Source organism: Sinohyriopsis cumingii, chromosome 19 (assembly GCF_028554795.1).
Source record: "Sinohyriopsis cumingii isolate HCF-2022 chromosome 19, ASM2855479v2, whole genome shotgun sequence".
Lineage (NCBI taxonomy): Eukaryota > Metazoa > Mollusca > Bivalvia > Unionida > Unionidae > Sinohyriopsis > Sinohyriopsis cumingii.
The window spans coordinates 41,778,161-41,803,953 of record NC_142979.1 but is presented as its reverse complement, the minus strand read 5'-3'; the positions used below and the strand labels follow the sequence as shown (position 1 = coordinate 41,803,953).

The following is a 25,793-nucleotide window of genomic DNA, read 5'->3' as shown; positions in this document are numbered from 1 at the left end:
CTATTTATCCGCAGACATCAGTGCACCTTTGCAATAATTATTACTACAAATGCCAAGCACATAGAAGCCCTGGTGGTAAATAAACACAACTGGCAGCCAGCAGTAAACTTCTTCTTTGAACTTACCGACAGGACATCAAAAGACAAAGGTTATTTTTATTACAAAGCAAGCCGATGTTGGAAGCCGACTTTGGACTTGGAAGCCGAATTTGTTTAAAGGATATCAATACAAAGGTTATTTTATTGCAAAGCAAGCTGACCTCGGAAGCCGACTATGGATTCTATTAAGTGTGCCAATTTTTTATTTTTTAGCTTTGAATATATAAAGACAGCCGAGATATGGAAGCTAACTTTGTTTCCTTTTCACTAGTATTCACAAAGATTTTGAAAATAAAGTGAAACAATGGAACAGTTTTAATTACACAATATAGTGCTTCGTGCACGAACATCGATGACCCAGCATCATCCAGAAGATTGGGAGAAAATTAAATCATGTGATGAATTCGTGAAGGTAAGAGGAGAAACAGATCATTTCGCTGACAATATGATCATTAACATGGATGAAACTCTAGTGTACTTTGATCGCATTCCTGGATGGACTGATGATAAAATGGGCGTCAAAAGTGTGAGAATTAGCAGGACTAGTGAAGATTTGAAAAAATCTGACTTTTGTCCTTCCAGTTTCCGCTTCAGGTGGTGTGCCTCTAACAATTTTTCACAGTATGTGAAAGCTAAAAATATATTTGTGTACCAAGAGAATAGATCGTACATGTGCAGGAGAACGATTGTGTTGATGAGATGCTGCTGCAGTGGATTAAAGAGTTTTATCTCAAGTACAGTTTTATATTTTTTTAAATAATATTTCAGTTGGAGTGCAATTTCCGACATGTAATTTTCAAATGATTTAAAAGGTGTCCCACAACTTAGGACTCGAAAAAAGCGATGTGTCCCAGAACATACAGTGCACAAAAAAATATACTTTTAAAATTAATTTATGGTGTCCCAACAAATATGCTGTCCCAAAATATACGGTAAATACGGTACATAGGGCTGAAGTGTCTATGGCTGAAATTATTAAAGGCCAAGGTGTCGAGGGCTGAAATGTCTTGCTTATTTGGGGTTGAAACATCTATCTACATAGGGCTGAAGTGTCTGTGGCTGAAATGTCTTAAGGCCAAGGTGTCGAGGGCCAAAATGTCTTGCATATTTGGGGTTGAAACATCTATCTACTTAGGGCTGAAGTGTCAATGGCTGAAATGTCTTAAGGCCAAGGTGTCGAGGGCCAAAATGTCTTGCATATTTGGGGTTGAAACATCTATCTACTTAGGGCTGAAGTGTCTATGGCTGAAATGTCTTAAGGCCAAGGTGTCGAGGGCCAAAATGTCTTGCATATTTGGGGTTGAAACATCTATCTACTTAGGGCTAAAGTGTCAATGGCTTAAATGTCTAGGGCCGAAGTATATTAGGGCCAAAATGTCACTTTACCATTCTGCCAGTTTGCAGATTCATTTATTCAGTTTATCATTTTGTGATAAGCAGGTTACAACAATGATGTACCCTACATATTTGCAAGGGAAGCAAATTTATATACAACTTCTTAAGTTAAGAGAATAAAGAAACCATTACATGCAGTCTAGCTTTCATTATTGTTGATATTGTTCATGAGATGAGTCTGCTATCTTATCTAGGCAAGGAAACCTGATGAAGTTTCTGGCTCTAAAATGCAAGGATTTACAAATTGTATAAAAGCCCAGGGCAAGTTGACTGGAAATTTGAACTGTTTTTGCTCGTCTTTTATATTTGCATTCTAACCCTTTTTCATCAACATGTTGGTCTACAGGTATTATATATATATTATTATTTTTTTTTTATTTTTATTGGATAACTTTAATTATTGGCACATGGTTTTTGATGACGAGAAAGGAAAACAAAAGTTAAAATAAGGATTGAGGCCATGGCATGAGGGAACATATATTAGGGGCATAATTAGGGTTGAGACCATGGCGTGAGGGAACATATATTAGGGGCATAATCAGGGTTGAGGCCATGGCATGAGGGAACATATATTAGGGGCATAATCAGGGTTGAGGCCATGGCATGAGGGAACATATATTAGGGGCATAATCAGGACTGAGGCCATGGAATGAGGGAACATATTTTAAGACATAATCAGGATTGAGGCCTTGCAAGAGGAACATAGGGCATACTCGTAATCAAACAATGGAAGACCACTTAGGGATAACAGGATTGAGGTCATGGCATGAGGAAACATAGGTTTGGGGCATAACAGGATTGAGGTCATGGCACGAGGAAACATAGATTAGGGGCATAACAAGATTGAGGTCATGGCATGAGGAAACAGGTTAGGGGCATAATCAGGATTGAGGTCATGGCACGAGGAAACATAGATTAGGGGCATAACAAGATTGAGGTCATGGCATGATGAAACAGGTTAGGGGCATAATCAGGATTGATGCCATGGTAGGAGGGAACATAGGCTAGGGGCATAATCAGGATGACACCATGGTACAAGGGAACATTGGTTAGGACATAACAGAACTGAGGCCCTGGCAGGAGAGAACATTGGTTTTGGGCATAATCAGGATTGATGCCATGGTAGGAGGAAACATGGGTTAGGGGTATAATCAGGATTCAGCCTATGGCAAGGGGATCAAGAGTAGAGGACAATCAAAATTGAAGAAAACTTAAATGTTTTCAGGTATTTAGAGGAGAGAGTATCATCACAGAAGTATGAAGATATACATCAACAGCTAGCTGAAACAAGGAGCAGGTGAGATTTAGCTTTTTGTATTTTAAATGATCATGTAAACCAAAATTTACTTATATTCAAGTCTATATAGTGTGTTCACTCCCCTGCATCTGATAAAACAGTTTTGTATTTCTTCCTCAGATACCTGATTAAATGCAAGGAGCAATATACCATTTACCTCGCAGGCTTAGAAAAAGATGTTCATTGCATATTTTTGGTTGTTTTTACAATAAAAGTGCTGAAAGGTCTGCTTGCTGAGGTGGAAATCAGACATGAGTGGTCAGCCCTTGGATGGACGGATAGATAACTATTCCTCTCAGTCAGTTATGGTGTGTTGTCAGCACCTATGAGATTTCTTATCATTGCAAAATGTGCTTCACCTATTTTCAGTCCACATTTTACACTTTTTCTTTCAGGGTTCCCACGCTATCAGGAAAAAAGTCGGGAGACATGATAAAAAAAAATTTTCCCGGCCAGAAAAAGTCCTTGAATTTTGCAAATATTGATGAAAGTCTGGAAAAAACCTGGAATTTTCCTCCACAACATGATGCCCGAAACAGTTATGTAATTGACTCATAACTGAACTGATTGGGAGTTAAATATATCAAGTTCTAACCAGAATATTAGAAAGTTGCAGAATGGATCATTTGGGTGCTTGTCATAAATATATTTGTTGAGACAATCCAAACGCTCAAAGGATTATAGTCATCTAGTAGAGTTTTTGTTTCACAGACAGCTCGATATCCGTATTTTTTTTTATGGAAGGTATGAAAACCAGTCTAGCATCACAAGAGGCCAACATGGTGGCATTAAAGCATAGCCGCTTAGCGGATGGGCTAGCAAACTTAAATGTTGTTAAATTGAGTTATACCTGCATGAAATCGATATGAAATTTGCTAGGCCTTATGGTGGCGGCAGATTCCAAATTTTTTATATGTAATTGCTCTGAACCCACACTCCATCCAAAAGGTCCAAATCTGAAAAATAGGGTTGGAATATTCAGTGGAAACCTGGATTAGAAAAATTTTGAATCTCTGAGCTGAACTTTGGTGCGAAACTATTACACAGTGACATTTAGCTTGAAACATTGGTTTCAGATCTTAAATGGAATGCAGGAGAAATGGGAAATGAAATTGTCATCCCTTTTATTATATATTAAGAGACAATAAGAGCCCATGTATAAGTACAGGTTTGGGTACTGGTTTGTTGAATTACAAGAAGAGAAGTTGATTTTACATAATGGTAATTTATATTTAGAAAAGTGTGGGAACCATGTTCTTTGTCATAGATGAATATTTTGTACTTTAGTGGTCTAATTTTAATGTATAATCTATGATTCCACGTTAATTGTCCGCCTTAAAGACCTTACATCTTAAAACACGACCTGTTTTGTAAGTCTTATCAAATACATAATACTTATTCTATGTATTTGAATAATTTCTTTGATTTTCTCTGGAATTATCCTAAAGGTGAAGTTCATTTGTGGGATTCATTGAACAATATTGCTGATAGAACTTCCCATCTGGGAGCTTTCATTAAATGTTTCCACATATATGGTGTGTGACATCATTGGTACGACTATTGCTTATTTGCGTGGGTCTCAGTTTTTGTGGTTTTGTTAAGAGAAACCAAAAAACATTTTTGTGGATACTTAAATTTGTGGATTCGCCTATTTGCATATTGTTAGGTATTTATTTTTGTGAATTAACCTCTCTAATGACCCAAAATAAAGAATACGAAAGAACAAAACTATGCCAGAAACTAACGATGGTCACTGTAATGGTTAAAGTAATACTACCATGGTTACCATGCAAGCCATCGGTATCAGCCACTGGAAATCCAATTGTCTGTTCCCGCAGAGCCAAAAGGTTTGACACTGATTTCGCTATCTACTGGACAGGTGGGTATACCAGCAGCTATGCTGCAGGTGACAATGTTCAGTTGCATCTTGTAGGTCAACAGAATTGCATAAACGTTTTATCAGGTTGTTCATCACTTGCACACCTATCATTGTATAGCTGCTGTTTAAAATCCTGGCTGTTGTGTGCTTGTCATTGTACTGTTTGATTCTGGCTGTTGTGTGCTTGTCATTGTACTGTTTAAAATCCTGGTTGTTGTGTGCTTGTCATTGTTCTGTTTGATCCTGGCTGTTGTGTGCTTGTCATTGTACTGTTTGATCCTGGCTGTTGTGTGCTTGTCAATGTACTGTTTGATTCTGGCTGTTGTGTGCTTGTCATTGTACTGTTTAAAATCCTGGTTGTTGTGTGCTTGTCATTGTACTGTTTGATCCTGGCTGTTGTGTGCTTGTCATTGTACTGTTTGATCCTGGCTGTTGTGTGCTTGTCAGTGTACTGTTTGATCCTGGCTGTTGTGTGCTTGTCAATGTACTGTTTGATACTGGCTGTTGTGTGCCTGTCATTGTACTGTTTGATGCAGTCTTTAGAATCACCAGCATTGCATGACATGCCTTGGTACTGGCCTTTCAATGCTCTGGTTCTTGCATCTCGAACCTTGGCACTGACACTGGTCTTTCAGCCTTGGTTTTTATTAGGGGGTGGGTGGGGTGAACCTGACCTGTAGTACCTGAGTAAGACCATGCACAGCCTCATGCATGGTGATAAAATCTCTAAATAATGTTTTTTATGACTAATTTAGTATTGTGGTTCTATTGTTGATTTTAATTTCCAAATGGTTACCTCTATCTCCATCTTGTCTTTCAACAAGGCTGTAAACCTACTGGCATTTACCTCTGTCTATGCTAGTTTTGTAGACATAAAGCTGTCACACTGATTGCAAATCTTATGTTCTACTCTTAACTCCAGCTCCACACTTCCAGCATGGCTGAAATTCCCCCCCCCACCACCACCACCACACAAACACACACTGTTTGATTTTTCACCAATCTCTCTTCTACCCAGCTTTAGTCACTAACACTTTCTCAGCCCAGGTATTGTTTTGCTTGATTCCATAAGGGTATTAGCCAGTATGTACCTTGCTACATGTTCTGCTTACTGTGATGCAACTACACTTGTGTGCCAGGAAAAAAGAGTTTTTGGCCTTGCTCTAAACAGTCCATATGTATGTGTGCCTTGGGGTCAAACAAGTGCTTTCAGTGCTTGATGGATTCAGCTGTAAATACCCTTGCATTTTCTGTGATTATAGGTATTAACAACAGTAGGCAGAATTAAGTGAGAGAGAGAGCAAGCACTAGAAATCAGATTCAGAATGAAAGCTGAAGACAGTCACTCCAGCTGTACTAATGTGGTGCAGTCTGGACCATACTTGTGATGTTTGCTGTCACTGGTCTGAAGAGAGATGGGCAGTTATCACAGTTAAGCAGATTACAAAGGCTAATGAGAGAGAACATGCACACATGTGGATGTGGATGCCACTGACACCTACCTCAGTTGCCAACCTCCTTATGACCTTATCACTAAAGGCAGAAAGATGGCCAGTTTAGAAGAAGATCCAGCGGTCTTTGCCATCATGGGCTTCCCCCAGTTACAATGATGCAATGCAATTTCCTACCCAAGCTGCTAGTCAGATTCTTTAAACTTCCGCCCAGCTATTGTATCGTATTCTTTTGATATACTCTTATAAATACAGCATGCTCAGCTATAGTCTTTTAGCAACTGAATTCTGTCATTGTAAATATCAGCACAGCTAAAATGATCATTTAATCAACACATCCTCCCACTCACTAGCTGGTTGAAGGAGGACTGGTGAGTCATTGAATTCGCCACCCAGCTATTTGCATGCATACAGAGGACTCCTGCATGGGATACATCCAAATAAATCTGCTTCCAAGCGATTTCACTTTGACTTTACACACACGCACGCATACACACACACTGAAGATATAAGCTATAAGACTTCATCTGATTGGCCGATATAATTATTGATTATGTTACTAACGTAGGTCACCAGAACATGACCCCTAAGCAGTTGCTGTCAGAATGTAGAGATTTGATTTTAATCAGATTGATTCTGTGGCCACATATAAGTGGTCAGAAAACAGTCAATCTTGCAAAGTGTATTGAAGGGCATCTAGATCATGTTCAGTGCCCCCTCCCCCCTTCCATTCTCTGCAGATGCACTAACCCACATAAAGCTGACATTCTGCAACAATAAATACTCTCCTTACAAAAACGGATGGTAGATATTGTTCACAACATAAAATTGCATGGATTTTGCTCAGTACAGGATATCTTCTCAGGTTCTTTAGCAACTTTATAACAATGAGTTAGCTTTATTGACCATCTTCTGACTTCTGCCTCAGCAAGCCTACAGCTTTTTAGCACTTTTGTTGCCAAAATGAGCCCACAAATGTTGTGAACATCTTTTTTAGCTATAGAGGGTTGGATCTGCAAGGTATGGGATGCACTCCTCATGATGATGCAAGTGTTATGAACAAACATTTTGCTCCAGAATTTATTTATAAATTTGTATTTTCTAACCATTATAATCTTCAGACTATTTACAACATTTACTCATTCCATCACGATTGTACGTATAAAATCCATAGAGACAATATTAACAACATTTACTCATTCCATCCATCACTTAGGGTCTTTCTTCACTGTTTTTCCTTACATATCTAGCAGTATTTCCTCATATACAGTCTTTTAATTTGTCTTTCAAATCATTTAAAATATATGATTTAAACAAATGTCAGGGTTTTGTTTAAAAACAACCGGGTAGTTTAAGATGTGATGTTATTGCTTAATGAATGTATTATATTGTATGTTCCAGTGCAATATGGACTTTGTTTATTTCAGGCTAATAAAGAAGATCAGTTGTCTCCATGCTCCACTGAAAAAGTTCCCAGACTACAGCAAGCTGTCTGCATTAAAGGTAAACAAATTTAAAGCTAATCTTTGTCTATCAGCTTGATTTCTGGTTTTACTCTGTTACAGTTATTACCTTGTTCATTTGTCTGTTTTACATCTGTCCACATCATTTAGTTGGAAAACAATTTTCTCAGCAATCATTTGACATATTGCATTATATGCTCAATGGCAAAGAAATGCAGAATTTTCTACCAGAATTTGTTATTGCAAGTTTTTTCATTTTCTGTGAAATGGCACTATTCCTTTGACATTTTTCAGATGTTTTCTGAATAAATTTCAATTTACCCTTTACTGTGCATAATGCCATCAGACTCTTTACTGCAGTCATGTGGACATGTGGGCATGTGAGAAAGCTTGCCAATAGCTTCCCATGGGTCATGATTTTCTAATGTTCTTCCCCCAACAGATAAACTGTCTGCCATGTATAGCATACAAAAATTATTAAAAATTAATTAAACCCACAACAAGCAAAACAACAGCACAGTTATGCATTTTGATGCCTTTAATAAAAAACCCAAATAGGAAGCTCCAACTCCATGGCTATTACTTACATAGCTGATAAAATTAAAGTAAAAATGAAGTAAATCTTTTCTTTAATCACAGGATTAAAACAGCTGTACAGTTCATTATACACTTATCTCTTTTATATAACAACATGTCTGCTATTTGTAAACATATGCTCATTATTCCTATGTAGCAACATGGAATAATATGAAATTTTAACATGACAGTTGACTGATTTTTAATAATGTAGATGAAAAATGCCATTTAATAGCGGTAATACATTTCATGTTTGTAGTCCTTTTCTGGGGGTCTTAGTACCAAGTCCAGGCTAATTATTCCCTTCTCCAGTTGGTACTGGAAGACCAGAACGAAAACATGATCACCATCTGACTCCTTTGTCATGATGAATATACAGTATATCTTGCTCCTTTGCCTTTGACTATGCACATAGTACATAGTCTGCCATATAACTCATCAAAATTAACCTTTGTTAGGATTTTTTAGGCCTTTATGTATCAATTCTTCTATCCTTGCTTTATTTGAACATTTTCTGTATTCCTTTTGTTAAGGGTTTTTGTACCTTGCTTATCAAGCAGTGCTTTAGTAAATTGTTGCCCTCTTCATAGTTCCATATCAGGGTAAGTATTGTCTACCCTGTTTTGGGTCCATGTAGTTTTGGTTTTCTTTTTTTTCCCCACTTTAATTGATCAGTATGTCACATGGTATGGGTAAGTGTGGACACAGGAAGGTCTCATGGAGCATGTACCCCACCTGCCTATAGATGGATCAAGTGTGGAACTATGCAGAAAGTTGCTGCACCTGCATTGAGAGGAGGAAGGGCTCCTCTTCCTTTTTGTCATTGCTGGATGACCCCCTTCCTTCCCGGGAGGGATCTGGATCTCTTCCTATGTTGGGCAAACCAACTCCCCCATGTGGAGCAGGAATGTACTGTCATCTCCATGGTTTGGAAATCGGCCAAGGATTCCTGACACCTGTTTGGCTATCAGTGAGGGAGGGAAAATACTCGAGAGCGAGTCATGCTTCCAGGTAAGGGAAAAGCAGTGCTCTTTCAAAGTGAGCGTCCCAGTGACAAAGATAAGCAAAGTTTGCCTTCTTGAGAAGGGAGAGCAGCAGTCTCATTCTGATCAATCTGAAGCAACAGTTCCTGTCATATTTTTGTAACTTTACCAACCATTTGTTAGCCAGTTACAGTCATCCACTGGGCTTCAAGTACCAGTCAGTGTAGATTAGTGTAAAGACATGGATTTGGTCAGTACCACTAATTATTCCTTTTCCTATGTTACTGTTAATCCCTACGGGGAAAGGAGAGTTGGGTTGTAATAGTCTGACTAACAATGGTGATTGAATCAGTACCCCAATTAACTTGTGTTCCCATTTAATTTCTACGGGATGTGGGAATGCTCCTTTTCAGTAAACAAGTCTTTTTCCCCACCATGACCCTAATGTCATTCATTTTCCTACCTTGGTTTTAAAAAAAACTTTGTTTGAAGCTGTGGTGAAGACATCATGTCATGTTAGTGGTGCTATCTGTGGAGCTTCTTCACCTTCACAGGTTTGCCACCTTGGAGATGTCTAAAGGCTGCACTGCCTGGGGCAGAGATTCTCTTTGTGGGTCTCCTCCCCTCCTCAATGTCACAGGAATTTAGGGACCAGCAATACTGGTTTTTAGCAGTGATTCCAAGCCTGTTGAAACCAGCAAAGAAGCACATCCACCCTGACTGGCCTATTGGACCTTTCTCCTAAATTCTTCAAACCTGTGCAGTCTCAGCAGTCACAAGCAGTCTCAGTTCAAATCTCCCTCCTCATTCACAAGGCAAGGCACTCAGAGAGGTGAAGGCAGAAGTTCCCTGGACTGCTTCCCTTTCTCCAAGGAGGAAGAGGGTCAGCCATATTGAGCTGCACATTCTCCTGCAACATCTTTCTATTCCCAGTGTCCTGGTCTTGTCTAGCCCACCTTTCAGGGGTTTGATTGGTCATCGCTGATAATGTATGGGTCATTTCAACTTTAAAGGTAAGATATGGTCTTCATTTCTGGGAACATTCTCCCCTATCACAGGCCCTAGTCTTCTAACGCTAGTCCAAATTGGCAAAGTTAAGGAAAGAGGGTGGAAAATGATCAATCTCCAGAATTCTATTCCTGGATCTTTCTGGTGTTGATAAAGTTGTAAAGTTCAGTTCTTAGTCACTGTTCATGGTAGGATCTTGAAGTTAATGAAGATAAGATCTGCAGCTTTTTTGTGCCAGATATGTCTCTGTGACCTGTATTTCATGCCCAGTGACTTTCTTCAAATTTTGAGTTAAAAGTTAATTTCTTGGGTGCCAGATATGTCTCTGTGACCTGTATTTCATGCCCAGTGTCTTTCTTCAAATTTTGTGGTTAAAGTTAATTTCTTGGGTGCTGTTTATGTTCAAAATATGATAATTGGATGCATCTCTGATACTACTCTGCCTTTAAGAGCAAATAAATTGTGACCAATATTGTACACTTAACTAACATTACTGAAGCATTTGTGTTAATGATTAAGTTGAATGATCCATGCTAGACCTATATAAATAATAGCCTACTCAGAAGGCCTTTCTGACCAGTGCTTTTGGTAGTGGAAATAAGTATGTTTATTCAGTGGTAGATTTTTCATGTTAATGACTATACATTTGTATATTGTGATTCAGTTAACTGTTTGTAGATATGAATGCTATAGGAATTAGATGAGTATGTTTTTCATGTGAGATCTTACTTATAATGGTTGATGAAGGTAGTTCACTTATTCTTTTATATCTTTCATGCCCTGTTACAGTAGTTTGATAGGTGGGTCAGTGGTTGGGTGGGCAGCTAGGTTGGTAGGTTCTTTTTACAGTATGTTCACACTATACTGGCAGTAAAGTGTAAATTAAAAGTTTAAATTTCAAATTTTTAAATAATTAAAAGTTCATGTATAATAGCTAAAAGGTTTTCAAAAATATGTTTAGAAAATTAGCCAAGATCGTTGTTGTGTGAATTTATTTTCTGCATAATCATGTTTACGGTGGCTACTGAAGACTTGTGAAAGTTGAGGCAAGCTGTGTAATTTGTTGGTTACATTCTCCATGTGTCAGTAATGACCATATGTTGTATTTTCTCATTAAAATGAATTTTAATGACGTTGGATATGCAAAACATTGAATCTGCCAATTAATCATAGGATATTTGCATGTTTTGTTTTCATTCATAATAACAAAATAACAAATGTAAACTGAAAAATAATGTATTGTCTCTGTTGCATATGAATAGTATGCAAGTCAGACATTGACCTCTGTGGCTATTTTATGATTTTTGTCAGTGTGTAGTTAACTAAACGCCTGTAAAGCCAGAAAATGAAAATACCTAGGCTCTCCGCACTCTTAAAATTGAGAAACTTCAAAGCATGACACGTTTGGAATAAAAGAAGAAACTTCAGTATAAAAGAATATTTAAAAGTCTGTAATTTGTCATAAATTTTACACATTTTGAGTAGGATTTAGCAACTGAATGCATTATCCCATGCATGCTGATAAAGGCATACTCTGCATGCAGTACTGCAACACAAATTACCTGCTGTAAAAGAAAATTATCCTTGTACAAACAGTTAAGTGAAAAAGGATTTAAAGTTACTGACAGTAGACAAATTCTGTGTAAATCAGGCAGTTTACATCCAGATGTTGTTGATTAAAGGGTTATGTAAATTTATTGTAATTACGGATATATGACTCAATGCACAGTTCTGTGTAAATTAGGCTCTTCGACCTCCAGATTGATGCACAGTAAAGGGTTAAATCAATGATATTTTTCTTTTGATGTTGGAGTGTTTTGTTATTTTTTTTTACAAAGTTGTGTCCCCATTGCAGTAATTTTGCATAAGCATGTCACTCTGCAAGTACACATAAGAAGCAAAGCTCAGTAGTTTAAAAACTGATTCATTTAAATGTGCCATGTTAGTGTTGGTTTGTGTCAGTTTCTGAACATGGATTCATGGACCTTTATCACAGAAATTTTCAAGTCATCTTTTGGACACCATGGCTGGAACAATTTGTTAGAAGGCATTCAAAAATTGTTTAGCAATCTTGTTATTCCAACATTTTTACTTGGAATTGTATCAAATTATTGTAATTCTTGAATATTAATCCTTTGCAAGAAGATAATCCCATCTCCAAAGTTTTGAAAATGTTAGCAATGTTATTTAAAAGCATTCTTGCTTGTGAGGAGATGATTCCCACCATTTAAAGAAATATGTATTTATTAATATGAATGGACTCTTAAAAATTAACAAATGCATTTAACTTTAATACTTTCAATTTAACAAAAAAGACGTTTATCTTTCTAGTCCAGCCTAATTCAGCAGAGAGACTTGCTGTCCAAACAGATTGACAAACTACAAGGGGCCATTGAAGAGGAGGAACAGTGAGTTTCTAATAGGGTTTTCTAAGCCACTGATCATGCCCCACTTTGATAAAGTTTGATTTAGACTTGACCCAAAATTTGATCTGTTATGAAAACTTGGTGAAGATAAATTGAGGATTTGTTAATATTATGATGAAAGATGACAACTTTATATTAAAAAAATGACAATTAAAATGCGGAGATTTTACACTGCTTTTCAAAATGAACAGTATTGAAAGTTTTATTACATATTTTTAAAAAAAACATTTCAGGAAAGTTGATAGTGATGCTGACCTCTGCATTCTTTAATGGGGTCTTATGTTTCATTTCTCTTTGGATTCTGTCAAGGGCAGATAATTTGAATCCGCAATGAAATAAATAGAACAGCCATGCACTACTTGTATGCCAAGATTATGGGTATATAAAATGAAAAGATAGTTATGGTGGGTTTAATACCATTTTTCATTGCATATTTTCAAAGACTCAGGATTAACCAGCTGTGCACCATAATGGGGTTGGGGTGGAATATTTACTACTGCATGAGAAATCTACATATGTTATTAGAGATGTTTCTTTTTTTCTTTTAAGGCATTAGTGTTACATGTTTAGCTCACTGGACCTTGGGCAGCGCAAGAGCATGTAGTTGTGGCGAATTAGTTGCTCTGTGGTTGCATGAATTTTAACATATAGCTTCTCCCTATTTCCGATAATGCACCACTTCATAGGCATGTTCTCAGACTTCCTGCAGTCCATAGAGTCAAATTATACTGAATTACTGGTTGGCTAATCCCATATTTATTATGCCTGTAGGAAATCTCTGTCAATAAGTTTTAGCTATTACCATGTTGATCATTATATTACACTTGGCATGTCAAGGTTCGACATTTTACATTCAGCACCATTTCTTGCACATATTATATGCCTGTGTTACCTTATTTAATACCAAACATGAGAACATCATGACACATGTATTAAACATGATGTTTCGCGGTAAACGAATGTTACAACGATCGAGTCAAGTTCTTATGGATGCCATTTTTGTTCATTTGTGACCAATGACCTCAATGGTTCGATATTACAGGTATGTGATTCACATACATTTACACTGAGATGAAGTCACAGTGAACATATTGCCAAAAGTAATATCTGAAATATAGATACTTTATATGAAAACTGTTCAATTTATTGAGTAATGCAATTTGTTTTGTGCATAGTTGCAACCTCCCCAGTAACCGCAATACTTTTAGTATCATTAAACCCTGTCATTGGTTTGTCACAGTTTATCCATTAGAGAACTGTTCTTCTGCTACTGTAAACTATATAGACAAATTAGGAGACAGAGTTTTGTCTCAGAGTTTTGTACAAAGTAAGATATAAGTTGTGAGAATGTTTTATATACTGAAATATAATGAACCTTATTCATATGTGGTTGATATTGCAAGATTTGCGCTAGACTGAGGTTTGCCACATCTGATTTGTTGGCGGATAAGGTCTGCCAATTCTGATTGTTTCAGTACTGTCACGTGGTTAAAAACTGAAGGTTATATATTGGAGAGTAAGACAGTACTTGTCAGATAACTGCAGGTGCAGTCAAATTCAAAACCAGAAGTAACACCTGTGAAGTCCAACACTCCTTTTAGTTAATGACATATATAAATTGCTAAATAATAATACTAAATAATAATAATAGTATAGGACTGACAAAATAATAATAATACTCTGATTTATTTGGACATTATTTAGGTAAAATAAGCAATACTTTGAACATTTGAACATCTGCATTTTTAACATTATGCATAGGCAAGCAGTTTGGAAAATTACGTAGGAAATGTTTGAGTAAGTAAATTAATCTTCCAAATTGTCGTGCAGTTATCTCCCACCACATTGGTAACCTGGGTTAAACAAATCCAAAGCAAATCTTCAACTCTCATCTGTTGGTGTCACTATCTGATTTCCAATCATTATTTAATTTATTTAATATTGAAACAGACTATTATGTGCTGAGACATTTTATTGAAATGATCCAGGAACAAGACATTGAAAATTAACGTCAGTATCTAATTGTTACAATACAAGAGTGCAAGCAGTAAGTGTTTCCTTGCAGGAGTATATTTGTCTTATTCCAATGAATATTATGTCTTGGTGATAGCTTTCCAGTTTCTTAGTTGTGTTACTCTCATTAAACATTTTTGTTGACTTTACTGTTGAGTGGAACTTCTTCGGTAACCCTCCCTAGCAGACAGGAAGTAGAGGTTGCTTATTATTCAATATATGGCAGCCATTGTAGGTGGTGAAGGAAGAACCTGGGGAAAACCCCAGAAAGAACCACCAACCCTTGGGAAGCAACTGAGACTCGAATCCATCTGGACAGAGGTGAGATGTCACTGATCTTTAAAGGTGAGCATCTTAGACCACTTGGTCACCCAGGGCACCATGAAAAAATAAATGCATCTGTTTATACTGGAGATAGGAATGTAAAAAACTACTCTAAAATACCATATACAGGGTTCTCAAGCTACTGGGAAGTCTGGAAAAAGTCAGGAGAAATGATAACTTTTTTCCTGACCATGAATTTTGCAAATATTGATGAAATTCAGGGGAAAAAACAGGAATTTTCCGCGACCACTTGATGCCCGAAAAAGTTACATAATTGAGTCGTAACTGAACTGATCGTGAATTAAATGTATCGACCTCTAACCAGAATATTCAGAGATTCCAGTTTGGGTGCTTGCCATAAACATATTTGTTGAGTCAATCCAGACACTCAGTGGATTAGATTTGTCTATTAGACTTTTTTTTTTCACAGACAGATAGATATCTGTATATTTCCTTACACGAAAGGTATGAAAACCAGTCTAGTGTTATTAGAGGCCAACATGGTGGTGGCAAAGCATAGCCATTTACTGAATGACCTAGCAAACTTAAACGTTGTTAAATCGGTCATGCCTGCATGAAATCAATATGAATTTTTTTTGTATTTTCTCAGAAATTGCAAGTATGTCTTTAATTTGCTGAACAGCAAGATAAAACTACAGCGTTGATGAAGTTTGACCTGGTACTTGCAATTTGCATTGCCAGTCACACAAGTACACAAATCTCACAACCCACATTTTCAAATGTAGAAGAAAAAAATATTGTCATGAATGTGATATAATGGTTGAAATAAAAATACAAAAATCAAAGAACACAAAATTCTCTATATTTATTTATTCAGAAAACAACTTCTGGAGTTTTGTTGTATCATGTGACTACCATGTTGACATGTGCTTTCTGCTTGATGAATCAAACTGGTGAGATTGCTGCGTAAGCAGCAGGTTTCTTGTTGTTCTCAAAATAATAATGTTTAGAATTATATGTTCTTTCTGATTTTTACAAAAGGGATCTGACTTTCATTTAATATAATTGAATTGTTGTACAACAACATTAAAAAGGAGTTTGTTGTTGATATCACATGACTATTGGACTTCTGATGTCTATGTTTGAGACATGTGAAGTCATGTCAGTAATGCAAATGGCAAGTACCGGGTGAGGTTTTATCTATGCTGTAGTTTTTTCTAGTCTGTCAGCGGATTAAAGAATAATGATTATATTACTAGCCATTTCTGAGAAAATAAATGAATTTCCTTTTGATTTTATGCAAGTATGAGTTGATATAACATAGTTTAAATTTGCTACACCCACTGATAAGCGACTACTATATGCTGCTACTGCATGGTGGTGGCAAATTCCAAATTTTCAAGATGCAATTGCTCTGACTCCACACTGCAGCCTAAATGTCCAAATGTGAAAAATGGAGTGGGAATATGCAAGAAAAAAAGTTGATTTTACAGAAAATTAGTCCTTGTTTATACAACAGTATATAATTTTGAAGATCTTTTGTCAAAATTTAAATTTACCTTTTTGTAAATGTTTTTTATATGATGGTTTTTAACCAAATTGCCTTAAGGAGTTTAGGTTTTAAAAATCTTGTTTGTGATTTTATTAACACAGATAAATTCAGGGCTAAAATTTTTTCATTACAAGATGAGATTCTGATACTTTGCATTTATTGTTTTATTTTCATACTGTGATAGGAAATGTTTAGTTTGTGTAGGGGTTTCCTACTGAGGTTTGGTATTATGAGGTTGTACCTTCTTACAAGGTGTCCACTTTATTTGGCTATCATTATCCAGAGGGTTAACGCCCTCGGTATTGTTGTTGTCCGGATCAAGTAAATATTAAAATAAAGTATGAAATTATAGGTGGAATAAATAGAGATCTGAACAGATTGACATGAGCCCCGATACTTGGAAAAACACAAAATTTAATCAATTACATCAGCAACTGGGATAATACACTACATTAGGAAGATACACTTCTTTTTGGAATGAATCTTTCAGCGAATTTCAAACACAAATATATTTATATAAATAGCCAATCTGTTTTAAATGATAGAATTAGTTCATCATAAAATCGAGTGAATGATCAAAGTCATTGCCTTGTACATCTTCGTAACCTGCTTATTCCGGTCCACTCTGACTTCACTATGGTAGTTCCTCCAGGTCCTTTTGCTTTTTCCCTTTTCTGACCTACTGTCTCACCTCTTTTTGGCCCTCAAACTTTGTGTGGGTAGGTGGATATGTAAGTACAGTACATAGATACTTCAGTGGATACGTCTTTGAAGCTATTTCCCCTTACAAAATAAACAGACAACCTAAATATTCTGTCAGTTGTCCTAATGGGAACAGATCATTACTCCCCTCTCGTTATGTCAGATATCGTTCTATTGGAATTCGAATAGACCAAAGACTGTCTGGTCAAGCTAAATCTGGCAGACCATAAACAAATCTAGTTTCACAAGATTAATGTACTTCCTAGTGGCTATATCATTACTGATTCCAATTATCATTACACAAGACATAACAGTTCCGTTCCCGTCTCAGTTACACAAATGAATGAATGAAATTCATAAAATGGCTTAGCTACATTATTTTCAGCGAATACACACATTCAAGTCTTTAGCATACATTAAATCATCTAAGATGGGTGAATTCAGCAGATTCTCGTAACTCCTATCAACTAAAGTAATGCTTGGAATCTTAGAATACCCAATTCCTATACAAAGACGACAAATTCAAACAATTCGTCAAACTTATATAAAGGAGATCATTGTACGAATTTAGATAGATTAACTCAAACACAGTTACACTCATTTCAAGAGAATTGATCTATGGATTTAAACAAATAAATTCATGCAAATATAAACGATCAAATTCAAGTAAATCATTATATTGGTATCAATGAACTACATGAAATTGATGCAAATACCTTGTGCTTTCAAGCTTTGTTCGCTTCTACTGCCAGAATTGTGCCCATTGACTTTCCAGACATCCGGTCCCTTTGACCAATGTTTTATGAGAGAATTTATTCCATATTTACTCTTGGAGTCCCTTGTGTTTTCACTCTTGCAGGAAAATTGCAGACTGACTAGATTTCTTTTGATGAGGGCAATTTAACCCCCAAGAATTTTGTGTGGGAACCACGACCCTTATTTAGTGTAACCAATCAGGATTAAATACATTTACCGTCTGTTATAACTAGGCCCCAAAATTGTGGTGAGCATGACTTATATAATTCCAAACAACATATCTGGAAAATTTCAAATCTGACAGTTTTATGGTTTTGTACTTGATCATATTTTCTGACTTAGATGTTTTTGAGAGTCTTGAAAGAGAAACATCTTTAGATTTAGAAAATGCGTGTTTTATAATCTGATATGTTCTTTAATTCCATTCAGTAATGGTCATATGTGAACCATGAAAAAATTAATTTCATCCTGGAAAAACTCTGGAAATGACCTGAAAATTTATCTTTTAAAAAGCGTGGAAACCATGCATATGTTCTCACTTTCAAGTTAGGTCCAACTGCAAACTGTATAGACCACGATCTGCCTATTAAGACTCGAATCCATCTGGACAGAGGTGAGATGTCACTAATCTGTAAAGGTGAGCACCTTAGACCACTCAGCCACCAAGGTCCCTTTAAAAAAGAAGTCAAATATGAACACCTGTTTATCATGGAGATAGTGATGTAAAAACGTTACTCCTTTAAAGCACTTTTAAGTCAGGTCCAACTGTATAGACCGAGATCTGCCATTGCCTAATCAGTAGAAAAAACAACATAGATCCTGATCTATAGATGCATGGCAGATCAGGGTCTGTGTTATTTTGGAGTTGGACCTGACTTATTTGCATTTCTGAACACATGGAGTTTGTAAAAGAAAACAATGGTCATGATATCCATGGAAATATACATGCATTTTGAGATGTAATTACTGTATTATGTGTACACAACTACTGTGAAATTTGTGAAACTGAATACAGTGTTTTAATTATTGGTATGTTCATTTAAATTATGATTGTATTTCAGAGAAATACATAAACAAGATGAAGTCTCAAGACACAATGAAAACCAGGGAGAAAATTCCCACTGTGAGGTGAGATTAAATGTATTTCATACAGCTGGAAATTGTGTGAACAATCAGAGCCAGATATAATCAGTATACTAAATTGCAGACAGGTAATTGACATCCATTCACCATATGTTCAGACAGTGTTGTGCTATTATAGAGTTTGAACTACAGCATTTTGAATGAATGAATGGATGTCCGTTTATTTACACCATTTCGACTTTGTCTATATTGTTTTCATACTTCATGATGATGATGATGAATGAAGTGGCATAAGCTGGCGCATGGTTTTCTTTTACTGAAAATATTATTATTGTTATGCCTTCTGAATGGATGGTTGTCATATCAACGTAGGGTTTTCACTAAAAGACTTTTTATGATGTCTAGTTGGTTTGAAATGAAAACGGAGCTGATCTGATGTTTTGATACGGCCACCACAGTGGCTGTCTTGAAAATCTTGTTATGTCTATTCGTCCTGAATGGAAAGTAATATCATCATGGAGTTTTCACTTGAGTACTTCTTATGATGACTTGCTGGTTGTAAATTAAAATGGTGCAGCTCAGACATCAAATATTCCTGTCACAGAGACCATTTTGAAACTTTTATGGCTCTCACTCCTGAAATGATGATGATGTCAACAGTTAGTTTTCACCCGAAGATTTCTTATGATATCTAGTTGGTCCTAAAGGAAATGTTTGATTGCCACCATAGCAGTCATCTTGAAACTCTTCTTATCACTACTCGGAAACGGAAAGTCAATAATGTGCCAACATGAGTTTTTCACCAGAAAACTTGTGATTGCTAGTTGTTTGCAAATGAAAATGGTGCCAATCTGACATCCAATATCACAACCATGGCTGCCATATTGATAATCTTGTTGCTGCTACTGCTAATTGGATAGTGAAATCAACATTAGGTTGTCAGCAGAAGACTTATTACAATGCCTGGTTGGTCCTAAATGAAAATGGTGTCAATATAACCTCCAATATGGTGACTACAATTATGGCAGTCTTGAAAATCTTGTTGCTTCTCCATCTAGGTGGACATTCCTGTTGAGTTTTTCACCTAAAGACTTTTTGTAATATCTAGTTGGTCCTAAATGAAACTGGTGCCAGTCTGACATCGAATGTGGCTATCATAGCCACTTTCTTTGCAATCTTGTTGCTACTTCTCGATGGAAAGTCATATTCATATGGAGTTTTCACTATAAGACTTCTAATGATGTCTGATTGGTCCCAAATGAAAATGGTGCCAGTCTGACATCCAGTATGGCTATCATAGCCACTATCTTTACAATCTTGTTGCTACTTCTCAATGGAAAGTTATATTGATATGGAGTTTTCACTATAAGACTTCTAATGATGTCTGATTGGTCCAAAATGAAAATAGTGCCAGTCTGACATCCAGTATGGCTATCATGGCAGTCATCATGAAAATCTTGTTATTGCCACTCATCCTAAATTGAAAGTTTTATTAACATGGAGTTTCCACAGTTAGATATCTTATGATGTCAAGCTGGGCTTAAATAAAATTTATGCCAATCTGACATTCAATATGGCCACCATGGTCTTGTAAATCTTTTTACAACCACTCTGAAGAAATGGATGGTCATATTTGTACTAGGTTTTCACCAAAAGAGGTCTAGTTGGTCCTGAATGCTGATGTTATATTGGATATGGCCACCACAGCCACAGGAGCTAATTTGAAAATACTTTTGCTCAAAAATAAAGAGTAGTTGTTACTAAATCTACCTCTGTCTGCGTGGGTTCGAGTCTCGGGTTCAGCCAGTGTAGGTATGTGAGAAAGCTTGCCAGAAGCTTCTCGTGGGTTGGTGGTTCTTTCCGGGGTTTTCCCAGGTTCTTCCTCCACCATTTATACTGGCCGCCATGTATAGCCTATCTTGTGCTGAAAAATGGCATTAAAACCTACAGCAACAACAAAAACTAAATCTACAGAATGGGTGTTCATATAGTAGAACCTGTCTTGAAGGACCACTCTTTCTGTCAAAAAATAAAGGTCTATCAAGACAGGTGGTCTCATAGATGAGGTCTTTCAAGACAGGTGGTCTCATAGATGAGGTCTTTCAAGACAGGTGGTCTCATAGATGAGGTCTTTCAAGACATGTTTGACTATTGCCACAGGGTGTTCTCCAAAAGTCTTTTAAGGGTGTCTGTTTGTCCTAAATGAAAATGGTGCTAGTCTTATGTTCAGTGTGGCCAGCTAAGTGGAATATCAGAGATGGTTTGAACACTCAGCAGTTAAAAAGAAAACACATGGTCTTCAGTCTGAGATTTCTTTTCGGTCAGTAGAGTGTAACATCCTTTGAGGAATGCTTGTTTATATGCCAGCCATAAGCTAGAGCTTATTATGTTAATGATATTTTCTGTATAATAACTTCAGTTCTAGATGACATAATTTGACAAAACCTTTTAGTCAGCATGCAATTCAGATAAGAAAGAAATGTATTTGTTTTGGGTGGAAAAGGTCTACAGTTAGGATCTTTGTGACTGAATGAAATTTAGTTAATATAATCTCTACAAACTTTAAATATGACTTGCTCTTTGAGTAAGTAAATGTCATAGAAATTTTGGTTGAAAAAGATCAGTGTCACTCGGATGCAAAGATGAAGTTTGTTGCTGCCTGATATACAGAGTTGACTACAAGTTTTATCAGCCGCCTTGTTCATATTTTATTTTTAGATTTATTGGTATATATCATTATACATTTCATAAATGAGGTATTGAAATGTAATATTGAGAATAAAATTATATTGCCACAGTGGTGATATCACTTCTTTGGATCTACTTTCTTTTCGGCATGTTCATTTGACCTGTTGTTCATATTAAGGCATATTTTCTTTTTCTTTTCATTCTCTCTCTCTCTTTCTCCCACCCTTTCTCTTTCTCCCCAATAGGATGAATATATTAACATATGTAAAGACTGTTGAGCTTCTTGTATACATTTAAATGAAAATGCACCTTCAAAAATGCATACAAATAAACTCCAAACATCAAAAAGCAGGCTTCAAGTATTAATTTTTTTATAATTAGTTTTCCAGAATGAATGATGCAAAATGTATGTGACTGAATTTACTTTACTTATTCTGTGTCACCCATACAGTATCATACCCGTTTCACTCAGTGACATATGGTACTCTTTTTTAAGAAAAACTGATTACATATAGTAATAAAATTGTTTAAGTAGTGATTTTAATTGACACAGTTGTGATCAGGTTGGAACATAATGGAGAAATTGGGATGTCATTGGTGTCAAATGCAAACCGAAATTAGTTACAGTTTATATTTAGATTCAGCATATGTTACCACTCATGATAATACAACATTTCCACTTCACTCATAAAATATTTCCTTTTATTTTATGCTAAGCAGTGAATTACTTGATTTTCTAATTATAATAATAGTGATATTTCACTGTAGTGAAAAAATAACAATATTTTTTCATAACAGGAACTACTTTTTGGGGTCAGAACATACTTACCTCCCTTTGATTTTCAGTCAGTAAACTACTTTTTCCTTATGTATTATACATTGATGAATTACTTGTGGTTGTTTTCTTATTAATAATCCCGGTCTGTTATTCTTGAAACTTGTACTTTGTTATTCTGGAAGTATAAGTTAATTTTTATCAATCTGATGTGGAACTAATTTTGTGCACAGGTATACATAGCACAGCAGATCATGTATGGTAAACAGCTGACATTACCGTAAGAAATCTGCTTATTCACTGTGTCACAAACTTAGGTAGCCAACGTATGTGAACATAAAATAAAAAGAATATTTGCTTGAAACTAGTGAATAATGGTTACATTTCATCTCGTGGGTGAAAAACTCTAGTATTTTCACTTGTGGCTTTGAGTTTTTCATTTACTCGATGAAATATATCCGTTATTCACTTGTTTCAAGCAAGTATCCTCTATACATTTATTCAAAAGTTGTAGATACTGTCTTTTTATTGTTTACAATGCTCTTGTTCACTGATTACAACATGAACAAAATTGAGTATGCACATCAGTAATAGTTTGTATGGATAACATGGGTTACAGTGCCTACTTTTGTATGTGACAAATTAATTTTGTATACTATTAAACGTGTGTGTGATTTGGATTTTTAACATAGCTTTAACAATTTTTCAGTCATACCACTATGATGTCTGCAGTGTGTTAGTTTATAGTGATGTCTAGCACTGGAGCATCATGCGCCTAGCAAGGCAGCTGTTAGTACCATTTTTATAAATCTTTGGTATGACTCGGCTGGGGTTTGAACCTGCAGCTACCTGCATCCAAGGTAGACACTCTAACCACTAGGCCACCAGAGCGTGCATAATAAAATGCAGTCATCAAATTTGATTGCTAGATGCATCTCTCTGATAGTTGTTTGTGTCATTACATATTTTTGGTCCTTGTATACAACCACACCAGCATAATAATAATAATATTTATAATAATAATAATAATAATAATACATGTAATAATAAAAATATTGCAATATTTTTCTTCTTTCAGACTTATTCTTCCTTGTTGTCCAGAACTGTTTTAGAGTTGCCTTCACTACCATCATGGTGTTGATTTCATGCATTGAAACTGCTCCAGATTTTGGGGGCACTGCTAAAAGAATGAAGAAGGCACAAGGCAAAGTTGTAAACTCTTCAACTTGTACAATTTAGAGAAAACTACCTTTCATTTTCATGTATTTTGCCTAATCAGACTGGGATATATTTTTTATCACTGTTCGGAAAATGTGTTGTCAGAAGCAGAAAGCTGATGAAAATAACTGCTTCTGTGTGGTCACAATGTACAAGTACACTAGTTTTGCCAATTCACGAGGTACAGAAATGTATTTTCGCTTGTGTACACATTACTATTTTCAGAAAGTAAGCTGTGAAATTTTAAAATAATAAAAAAATAAAAATATTTATTAGCTCACATTTGTGGAGCCAACGTTGGTGGGAAGTGAGAAATAGCAGTCAGTCTGTCAAAGCAGCAACAGTGGTGTCATCGTCAACAGTTAAGGTTGGATTATATTTCATACACCCATTCATAGATTCTCATCCTACTCGACATGAAAAAGTATGAAGCCAATTTAATTTGCTCAGTGACATTCGTGCTTGCCCCATTTACCTTGGGGTCAAGGACACATTCGGAGAAAAATTAATTTCAGAGACGTTGCTTTTGTTTCATTTGCCAGTATTTTCTAAATCACTTGATTTTCTTCATGCATGGTAGGACTCACAAGGACACTTAGATAATTCATTTTATGAAATGCTGTCACCCCTTTGATTTTGGGGTGATGGTGACAGTCATAGTAAATTTGCTTTAAGGTTGGGTTAATGTTTTTATATTTCTTTACAATTCCTAAACCTTCTGATGGGTGTCTTTTGATTGTGGGGTTAAGGTTTCAGTTAAAGAAAATTTGCATTGGGGTTTTTCATTCAAAAAGTTTTTTCAGTTCCATACATTTCCTAAACCCCTTTGATTAATTCTGCTTTGATCATGTGCTCAGCTTACAGGCCCTGGCCTTGTTTAATAATTTACCTTATACGAAAGTGAAAATGCCATACAGAGCTAGTAATCTGTTGAATTAGGTCTAGCTGTGTATTCTCAAGCTGTGATTAACCCTCATTATTAAAATGTCATAAAGAAGAAAATTGTAGGTTCTTGAAACCTTCCTGAAGATTAACACATTCCTTTTTCTAATAACAGGGATTAATTATCAGTAGGGAAAATCAGTGGAGTATTGTTTGTTTTTACATTTTGATACCTATGCAAAAATAAGAAAATCTGGAGTGGAGCTTGAAGAAATCCATGGATGACAAGCAGGATTCACTATTGCAGTATGAAATACACTTAACAGAATGGTTCATTATGTTCAGTTCTCATTAGTAAAAAATAATAAAATGTATGTTTCAGAAGTTTACTTCTGTTGTTGTCAGTTTTTTTCATATAGATGTTCAGTCAGTTGTCAGCATCTGTTGCTTGATGAATCCCTAGACTCCACTCAAGTATCACTATGGGTCAGTGATTTACTTAAAGGTCAGATGAACCTTGCACAAGTCACACTGTGTGCAGTTATTTCATGATAACCACTGTCAGCTGTATTTGATAATCATATTTGCAACATTTTCATTCAGGAACAATATATTAAGAAGTCTTTTAGCGAAAACTTTCAGTCAGTATAACTTATTTTTCTGGAGAATTAGTGACACATTTTTTTCAAGATGGCCACAATGGTGCCCATGTTGCATGTCTGATTGGTACCACTTTTACTTTACAGCGTCTACATGCCACAGGTCTTTCAATGAAAATAAAGGTCATCTGACCATCCATGCAGGAGGAGATGTGAAATCCGCTGGATGTCAGATTAGTATAAACTGTCAACTCTACCATCAATGACTAAGTCTTGGGACACCCTTAATTATTTTCAAAAGTAATTTTTTTAATGACCTTTAGATGTTGGGACATGAAAATATAGCCATTTTTTCAAGTACTACAAATCATGAGACACCTTTGAGATTTTTTTTCTACTAACTGATTGATGTACTTGACTGATCATAATGACATGTTAAACAGAGAAAAAGTGACGTTGTGGTTGTTAAGAGGCTATCATCATAAATTTACATGAAATTTTATTAAGACCATTTGTTTAAAAAATCAATAAACTTATTTAATTTTCCTATTATTTAAACATATTTCAAATATGTATAATTTGATTGGATGGCAACTTGCATTGAGCATTAGTGGGCTTCTGTAAACATTTATAACAGTAAAATATTTCTTTTGTCACTAGACGA

General features: G+C 35.9%; 1 protein-coding gene across 1 annotated transcript in view; it reads left to right on the top strand.

Moving 5' to 3' along the window:
- Positions 1-24,919, top strand: part of LOC149775565 (uncharacterized) — a 40,655-nt gene extending 15,736 nt beyond the window's left edge. The window contains exons 4-8 of the mRNA XM_089943414.1: positions 2,719-2,790; positions 7,548-7,623; positions 12,482-12,558; positions 18,946-19,012; positions 23,509-24,919. Coding sequence (XP_089799540.1) covers positions 2,719-2,790; positions 7,548-7,623; positions 12,482-12,558; positions 18,946-19,012; positions 23,509-23,571 — 355 coding nt within the window. The 3' untranslated portion in view covers positions 23,572-24,919. The remainder of the gene's footprint in view (positions 1-2,718; positions 2,791-7,547; positions 7,624-12,481; positions 12,559-18,945; positions 19,013-23,508) is intronic.
- Positions 24,920-25,793: the final 874 nt, after the last annotated feature.